This window comes from Salvelinus namaycush, chromosome 3 (genome assembly GCF_016432855.1).
Source record: "Salvelinus namaycush isolate Seneca chromosome 3, SaNama_1.0, whole genome shotgun sequence".
Classification (NCBI taxonomy): domain Eukaryota; kingdom Metazoa; phylum Chordata; class Actinopteri; order Salmoniformes; family Salmonidae; genus Salvelinus; species Salvelinus namaycush.
Window position 1 is genome coordinate 72,572,298 of NC_052309.1, and position 9,851 is coordinate 72,582,148.

The window sequence follows — 9,851 nt, forward strand, 5'->3', positions numbered from 1 at the left end:
CTGTTATAGCAGCAAAGGGGACCAACTCCATATTAATACCCATGATTTTGGAATGAGATGTTCAACGAGCAGGGGTCCACATACTTTGTCATGTAGTGTATATGACATTATTAGTTTTGACACTGAGGCGTTTACCTTGAACATAATATAGTTGAGAGCCTGTCCCAGCGTCATGTTGTTGTTTAAGATCTAGCACACTATTGAAGTACCGGCTTCATCACAAGCAACTTCATCGCACGCCATTGAAACGGATTTGTGCTCTCGTGATTGAGTTGAAATTCAAATCCTATAGGGTGAACATACAACCCCTCATAATTACGACAGAACCCTTTGTCCCTGACTTGACTCCACGAGGCATAATCTCGAAAGAGGCAAGGGGCTCAACACCAAAATTCTAATTTAGCAATTTACCAAACCCTGAAAATAACTAAATAAACAATTGAGATTGAAAGTGTGTACTCCCCTGTGTAAATTGGCGGGTAACTCGGTTTTATACCTCTCAAACGTGACATCTCGATGGAAAGTAGGGTTGAGAAGAGGTCCCACCAAATATTATTTAATCAGTGGTGTAATGTAATTCAGTAAAAATACGTTAAAGTACTACTTAAGTCGTTTTTTTGGTGGGTATTTGACAACTTTTACTTCACTATATTCCTAAAGAAAATCATGTACTTTTTACTCTACATTTTCCCTGACATGCAAAAGTACTCGTTACATTTTGAATGCTAAGCAGAACAGGAAAGTGGTCCAATTCACGCACTTCTCAAGAGAACATCCCTGGCGGACTCTAAACACAAACACTAAACACAAACACTCCAGGGCTGTGTGCCCCTGGCTATCCGTAAATTAAAAAACAAAACGGTGCAGTCTGGGTTGCTTAATATAAGGAATGTAAAATTATTTATGATTGATACTTACGTATATTTTAGCAATTACATTTACTTTCGATACTTAATTATATTTAAAACCAAGTACTTTTAGACTTTAACTCAAGTAGTATTTTACTGGGTGACTTTCACTTTTCCTTGGGTCATTTTCCATTAAGGTACAGTATCTATACTTTTACTCAAGTATGACAATTGGATACTTTGCCACCACTGTCTTTACTGTATCCAATGGTGCCATAGAAAACCTCCCTCCTCGGCTCTCTCACCGGCTTGGGTCCATTGTCATCCAGGTAGAGCAGCGTATCCACTTTCTTTGGCAGAGAAAAGTCGATCATACAAAATGTTTAAGCCTGGAATTGTGCCCATGTGGTCGCGTACTTGACGATATTCCTCAGCGAATAGGTCAGAAAAAACACCGCTGCGCTCATTGTGTTCACCCCTTATAGGGTGGAGGTTGAGCAGGGAATTGTTGCACTGCTGTCACATCTCTCGTATTAAGCCATTCTAGAACAATGTTCCCCATCACTGAGGCAATGCCAAGGACTAATAATATCCATTTGACTAACGAATACATTCCTTGAGCGACCATTTTGCAGGGGAGGTCTGAAGAAAGCGGTAAAGGAACGATTGTCAGTTGTATATATTGTGAGAGGTGCACATTTTATCTGCGATGACCAGCCACACCAACCATTCCCTTTAAGAGTTCATTAACAACATTCACATCAAAGGATTGCATTTACAGCTGTATTGGATGTATTGGACCAGTGTTTAGGTCAGGATCAGATGTAACCCCGACACCACACTGACAAGGCTTACCTTTAAGAACCAACTGTATCAAATATAAGAGCACACTACTTCTCAGCAGGCACTAATGCTACTCTACACAACCACTGTTCTTTATACAGTAATGTCATGTGCCAACGACTCAATGTCTCTCTAAACTCTCACTATATACAAACATTTCATATCACACCCGTGACCAGGGTTGGGGAGTTATTACAAAAAACAGATTACAAAAAAAATAACTAATCAGTTATTTAACCAGCAAAAATATTGTAAACAGGTTAGATACTTTAAAAAAATGAGATTATTACTTAAAATCGAATTTTATTGGTCACATACACGTGTTTAGCAGATGTTATTGCGGGTGTAGCGAAATGCTTGTGCTTCCAGCTCCGACAGTGTAGTAATATCTAACACGTAATATCTAACAGTTTCACCACATATACCCAAAATACATGTAAATCTAAGTAAGGAATGTATTAAGAACATATATATACACATATATGTCAGAGCAGCATTGGACTAAGATACTGTGGCATAGTATAGAGTACAGTATATACATATGAGATGGGTGATGCAATATTTAAACAATTAAAGTGACTAAGATACTGTAGAATAGTATAGAGTACAGTTTATACATATGAGATGAGTAATGCAAGATATGGAGACATTATTAAAGTGGCTAGTGTTTCATTTCCAAAAAGTGGCCAGTGATTCCTAATCTGTCTATAGGCAGCAGCCTCTGGTGTGCTGGAGATTGCTGTTTAACAGTGGTGTAATATAGAATACAATACAGTATATGCATATGAAATGGGTTATTCAATATGTAAACACAATTTAAAAGTGACTAAGCTAAGATACCGTAGAATATTGTGGAGTGCAGTTTATGCATATGAGATGAGTAATGCTAGATATGGAACATTGTTAAAGTGGCCAGTGATTCCTAATCTGTGTCTATAGGCAGCCACCTCTGATGTGCTAGTGATGGCTGTTTAGCAGTCTGATGGCCTTGAGATAGAAGCTGTTTTTCAGTCTCTCGGTCCCAGCTTTGATGCACCTGTACGGACCTCGCCTTCTTGGATGATAGCGGGGTGAACAGGCAGTGGCTCGGGTAGTTGGTGTCCTTGATGATCTTTTTGACCTTCCTATGGCATCGGGTGCTGTAGGTGTCCAGGGTGGGAAGTTTGCCCCCGGTAATGCGTTTGGCAGACCGCACCACCCTCTGGAGAGCTTTGCGGTTGTGGGCGGTGATACAGCCCGACAAGATGCACTCAATTGTGCATCTATAAAAGTTTGTGAGGGTTTTATGTGTTAAGCCAAATTTCTTTAGCCTCCTGAGGTTGAAGAGGCGCTGTCACGCCTTCTTCACCACACTGTCTGTGTGGGTGGACCATTTCAGTTTGTCAGTGATGTGTACACCGATGCTCAAGTTTAAATTTGTTCCACCTGAGTGTGTCTAACCACAAGTCAGAGACCACAATGACACACCAAATGCGTTTGATGTGTCCTTTTCGTCTTCTAATGCCTCAAGGGGAAAGTAATCCATAAAAAACTGAAATTAATCATACTACGTTACTGAGTTTGTGTAATCCCAAATTTACATTACTTAACAGATTACATTTAGAAAGTAACCTACATAACCCTGCCCTTGAACAACCAGCAGCCAATTCTAGATTATTTCCCCTTATTTAGCCTGTTATACATTACCTCTTGGGTGCACTTCCCCATCTCTATACCACCACTACTCGAGTGCATAGTGTAGTGCACTCAAACTCAACCCTGGACCTTGAAGCCAATGCTTTTTTTCCCTTTTCTTCCATTGTTCCCCTCTAATCAGGGACCGATTTAGACCTGGGACACCAGGTGGGTGCAATTAATGATCAAGTAGAACAGAAAACCAGCAGGCTCCAGACCTCTTAGGGTAAGAGTTGAATACCGCTGTAGTAGATTAGTTATCCTATAACCATCAAGTTTTTATGTGAGTAGAGGCCTGCCGTATAAAAATACATCACGACAAGTGTGATAGAAACAGGATGTCCTTACAATTTTGTAAATGTTTACAATTTCTTTGTACGACATGGTGGGATCTTTGTGTCAGTAAAATTAATTGTGCGACAAATTGCGGTGGAAATGATTTCTTACGCAATTTGATAGAATAATCATCACGTTGAGGTAAATTTGCAGTCACACATTAGCTATGTTGTGTGGTCCTCCCACTGCAACTTGGTAAAGCATGCAGTTGTCTACACTACAGGGTGCTGAAAGTGCACAGTGATGAACTTGATGCTCCTTTCCAATAAAATTGAGGCTCTTCATTTGTATGCTAGTGACATGATCGGTGCTTAGTTGCCAATTAACAAGTTATCTTGCTCTTATCATATAACCTAACCTATCCAGTGTACACTATCAGCAAACTTGTCTAGAGACCATGCGAACCAGATTGGGCAAATTTGCCATTTATCACAACACTGCGTGACAAAACTATCGGTAGAGCAGAAAATGCCATGGAAACACTGACCTTTATTCAGTACATGAAACTTCATCACACAGCCTTTTATCCACAAAAAAAAGTGTCTGATGGAAACACCTCTGGTGGGGAAATGCATTTTTTTTTTTTTAAATGCAGATTTGATCACATTTGTATGAATATCTGTTGCAAATTAGATAGAAACCTAGCTATTATGAAGTATTTTGCCCCCCTCATCCTGAGGTTAATAATTTTCACAGCAAGGCTTGAATTCAACTACACAAGCTCTGAGACACACCAACAGTTGCAGCATATACAATAGGTGAGAAACCATGTCATTCTCAAGAATTTGTATTACGTAAAAATATTTATTCTTAAAACAAAATTACAATTAAGGGAGAGAAACAGTAAAGACATTTCTCTCATCACGTAGCATCTGGATATGAGAACATTAGATCTGGCTTTTAACACAATTGAAACTCCAATATCAGAGTGGATGGACATTACATATTGTGCTGGAAACAGACCATAGTCCTTCACAATGTACTTGTGAGTAGTCCCTTAAGTAAAAAAATAAATAAAAATAACTGACAGGACTGCAAGCTACACTATGTCTAAAATGCAGATTGAGCATTCCCACACACTCACCTTGACAATCTCAACATACAGCTAATTATAGTTACCAGCAAGCACTTCAGAATCCTAAAAATAATTCCTTAAAAACAAAACTAAAGATAAAACAGACAAAGTATACCTGTGAAACTCCCATGACGGTTTCCAGACAAGACATACACACTACAAACACACAGACAAGGACACAAAAAGTTTCATCTGACCTACCAACCTTGTGGAGGCCGGCCATGTTTGAGTTCAGTTCAAGCCTGCTTGATTGGTCGACATGGAGAAAAATCCATAATCAAGGTACAACCTTCTCACAAGTCCTGGAAACATGGATGTTTCAGAACATGTCTAAGGAGGTAATTTCAAAGTCCACCTTGAGGGAATTGATGATAATAGTCCAGAACAAAGCCCCTGTTACAGTCAATGGCTGCATTCACACAGGCAACCCAGTTTGGAGCCTTTTTCCACTAATTAATTGGTCTTTTGACCAATCACATCAGATCTTTTCAGAGCTTATCTGATTGGTCAAAAGACCAATTAGTGGGAAAAAATATCAGAATTGTGCTGCCTATTTAAATGCTGCCAATGTGGCTGTTACTAGGAGTTGGTGAGAAGAGGATACGGAGAAGTGGAGTGTTCAGTAGAGGGCTTCATTGTTGCTGCTTCGTGGCCTCTTGATCTTCTCTATATTTTTCAGGATCATGTCATGTAATGTCACCTGCAAGCGGATGGGGTTTGGTTATTACGGTAAACAAATATCTGCGACAGGCTAACAACATAACGTTGATACAACTTGGTTGAACAGAGCCAGAACTGTGTGCATGTATTGCTCACATATTGATTCCTCAGCTCTGACACAATGATCTTGAGGCTGATGTATTCCTTCTCGTCTATTTCAGTCACCGTGCGCTGGTAGTCCTCCTGCAGACAGACAGATGGTCAACAACGAGAGGACTCAGGGCAGCAGATTGGATGTGGATGTAAACAGTGTGCAGTTAACACTTACCACATGAGGGTACTTTGTAATTTTTGAGACTAGCTTCGCTCTGGTGATGTAATACCTGTTGAAAACAAATGTTTGAGACAGTCCAAGGAACCGCTTTAGATTCATAAGGGATTTTTGTGAAGTAAATAAAAACACACAAGGTAGTGTATACTGTGGCATACCTGGAAATTTGGTCCAGGTAAGAGGCTGCCTCTCCTTCCACAGTCCTGAGCTCAGCAACAGTTTCCTCCTGTAAACAGAAACCAGGTCAGCATCATCTGACAGAAAGGCAAAAGAGCGCAAGTACTGCCCCCTAGTGTTGGAGATTTGTTCATGTTTGGAAAAGTAGACTAGAAGCTAGACATGTGAATGTGCATGTCTCTGCACTCATATTGATGGGAAAGTATAATACCTGGATGGATACACCAAAGTTGTTACCATCCTCTATTCTGGGGATTAAGAGCTGGACCCACATTTTGACCTGAGAGTGAGGAGACATACAGATGAGACAGTCATTTCTTAACAGTAGATCTCCACTAAGCAATTCAGAGTGGGAGAGCCCTCAAAAAGCAATCAAATAAATCCCTCAAAGAAAAATGGCTGTGTTTGTGGGTACATACTGTGTTGCATTTCTCTATGAGGGTTCTTATTTCTGGCTTGACTCTTTCGATCAGGTCCACCAGCTGGCCGTTGCTTTTTATCATCCCCCCTGGCATGGCAAACACCTTGGGGCCATCTAGAGAGGTGGGATTGAGAGGTCAAACATCCAAGCCGCTTCTAGCTAATATAGAATACTGCAAATCAGTCAAGTGCAGTCTACTATTCTCTTCTATCAAGAAATGTATTGAAGATGAATGGTTCTGGCATAAGTCGGCATTGACAGACATTAAGAGATATCAACAAGCGTATTTTACAGTACAACAATGCCATCAGAATTATTATGCAAGTATTAAATGGCATGACAACAGGCAGTCGGGTTTACCTTGACAGTTATCATCATCTAGTCCATCTTCAATTTTCCGTTTTCTGGAATTTTGCTATAAACATTAACCTCGGGTTAACATAGGCATTACTTCTGTTACAGGTCTCCCTTGATCAAAGGGGTTCCACATTTTTCTACCTCGAACAGTAATGGACAAGTGCTTTGAGCACAGTGACCTACTGAGAGTCAATGAGCCATTCTGTTTATGTCTCATTAACATTCCTTCACAGTGTTATGTTAAAGTGAGTGAGAGACTACTGGTGTTGGCTATCCTCCACTTTGTTCAGGGTAGTCTCTTTTCAGATGTGGAACATACCCTTGTGATCAGACTAATGAAGTTGTTAGGCAGCGCCAATATAAACAAATGCTAGCTAACTGTGGTTGCAGGTCTTTGTTCCAGCCAAGCAGTAACACACCTGATTCTACTTTTTGTAGTCTTCAAATCAAGATCTGATTAGCTAAATCAGGTGTGTTACCTGTAACAATGGGGGCGGCAGGTAGCCTAGTGGTTAGAGCATTGGGCCAGTAACCGAAAGGTTGCTAGAATGAATCCCTGAGCTGACAAGGTAAAAATCTGTCATTATGCCCCTGAACAAGGCAGTTAACCCACTAGGCCGCCGTTGTAAGAAAAAAAATCATATTTAACTGACTTGCCTAGTTAAATAAAAAAATTGACAATTGACAAAATCATGTTTGGTATTGAATGTATACACTTTCATGATACTGATTTGATGCAAATGAGAATCCATGAACTTACCACATCTACTCCATCATGGCTATTGTTTAGAATGATTGGGTCGGGTACTTTGACGTTTATCTCTGAGTGGATCTCTTTCAAGTCTGCGACATTCAAAATGGGCTCCTGGAAAGGATGAAGAAATCAAATCAAAGTGTATTTGTCACATGCTTTGTAAACGACAGGTGTAGACTAACAGTGAAATGCTTATGGACCCTTCCCAAAAATGCAGAGAGAAATTGAAAAATAATACCACATGGAATAATTACACAATGAGTAACAATAACTTGGCTATACTGACTCGATGTGCAGTGGTACGAGGTAATTGAGGTAGATATGTACATATACGTAGGGGTAAAGTGACTAGGCAACCAGATAGATAATAATAAAAGAGAGTGCAAAAGGTTCAATGCATATAGTCCAGGTAGCTATTTGGTTAACTATTTAACAATCTTATGGCTTGGTGGTAGAATCTGTTCAGGGTCCTGTTGGTTCCAGACTTGGTGCATCAGTACCGCTTGCCGTGCGGTAGCTGAGAGAACAGTCTGACTTGGGTGGCTGGAGTACTTGACAGTTTTTAGGGCCTTCCTCTGACACCGCCTGGTATCGAGGCCCTGAAAGGTAGTGCGTACGACCCAGTGCTTGCGGTCGGATGCCAAGCCGTTGCCATACCAAGCAGTGAGGCAAGCCAGCCAAGATGCTCTCAATAGTGCAGCTGTAGAACTTTGAGTATCCGAGGGTCCATGCCAAATATTTTCAGCCTCCTAAATGGGGAAGAGGCGTTGTCATGCCTTCCTCACGAATGTGTTGGTGTGTGTGGAGTAGAGCTGGGTGATATGGACAAAAATCCATAGCACAATAAATTGCCTGAATTGATGCAATAACGATAAGTTATAACAATATGCACTACAGTTTATTTTTTATTATCTACTACTGGTTTGATGGTTGTAGTCATCAACTGTCCCATTAACAATCACCCATATTAGCAAATGTATTTAACTTCAAATTTCTCTAGTATAGGCTACTTATCGTAATGATTGATATCAACAAAATTCTTGTGATTGGTGTTGATAATTTTCGGTTTATCGTTCCAGCTCTAGTGTGGACCATGTTAATTAGTGATATGGACACAGGAACTTCAGGCTCTCAACCCGCTCCACTACAGCCACGTCGATGGAGGCGTGCTCGGCCCTCCTTTCATGTAGTCCATGATCAGCTCCTTTGCCTTGCTGATGAGGGAGAGGTTGTTGCCGTGGCACCACACTGCCAGGACAACAAGGGTGGTGCCAGGACAACAAGGGCAACGTATCACGACAGAGTGCTCTGCATTAACCTAGATTCTATTTTGACAATGAAAAGTACAACAATAGAATCCCTGTTATTAGAATATGAATTACCTTCAGAAAGCTGTCAAGTTCCAGCAACTTTTTGGGGAAAAAGTCTGCGACCAGGTTTTCAGCCTAGTAAAGAACAAAGTTATTTTTTTAATCAATGATCACGTGTCTATGATGCTGCCAAACAGTTATTTGTGGTTGTTGGTTAAATTTGTGAAATAGAAGACTAGGACCATCAAATGTAAATGTAATCAAAAGTCTAAAATAAGAACATGTTGACATAATGTTGATACTCACCTCACCCGTGATCCGCTCTCTGAAGGCGTCAACCTATGAGAAAGTAATAATAATAATAACCCTTTTCGAACACATCTTATGACATGTGAAAGAAAAACCATGTTGAATGACAGTACAATCACACCACGTGTCATTTGATGGAAGCAGCTGTCCTTACCACAATACTTTTTTTCCCGTCGTGTCTTTATCTGTAGCTAGCAGGCGACCTATCTAGTTAAATTTGTACATATGCTAATGTTATCGCTCTCCCCAAGAACTGGTAGTGTTACAGCAGATGAAGTGGGAAATATTTAGTTACTAACGTACTAGCTAATGTTGCTGTTTCTGCAGAAAAAGACAGCCCTCGTGCATAAATGTGTGATGCAGGATACTGTAGACAAACAAACAAATCGGTACTGTCCAGTCTCAACAGGATAGATAAACACACACCACTTGACTGAGCTCAGATTTTCTAATAGAACATTCTAAGATGATGTTGTGCTAATAACGTAGCTAGCTACTATAAGCAATGAGCAAAATGTAGCTAAGCTCCCTAGCTAGGCCTGGCAAGCATTCTCAATTATTCAACTTCTGCGTCAAAGTAATTGTGAAAACATTACCTTTGTTTTGAGGTCATTGTCTACCTTAATGCCTTTTGAAGACATAATTTGAAATAAATCAAATTAACTGATATAAACAAAAAAAACGGTTTTAAGTGGCTCGTTGTTGCTTTTGCCGCACACTGCTTCGAAATCAAGTTATGACGTAGAAAAGATGCGA

General features: G+C 40.2%; 1 protein-coding gene across 1 annotated transcript; it reads right to left on the bottom strand.

The window, feature by feature from the left end:
• Positions 1-4,201: 4,201 nt before the first annotated feature.
• On the bottom strand, positions 4,202-9,815 carry LOC120037501 (proteasome activator complex subunit 3-like). Its single transcript, XM_038983535.1, has 11 exons — positions 9,692-9,815; positions 9,093-9,125; positions 8,859-8,921; positions 7,483-7,587; positions 6,726-6,780; positions 6,364-6,479; positions 6,156-6,224; positions 5,926-5,993; positions 5,765-5,819; positions 5,593-5,679; positions 4,202-5,476 (listed from the first exon to the last, which is right to left on the bottom strand). The coding sequence occupies exons 1-11, from the start codon at positions 9,734-9,736 to the stop codon at positions 5,396-5,398; spliced, it is 777 nt and encodes a 258-aa protein (XP_038839463.1). The 5' UTR covers positions 9,737-9,815; the 3' UTR covers positions 4,202-5,395.
• Positions 9,816-9,851: the final 36 nt, after the last annotated feature.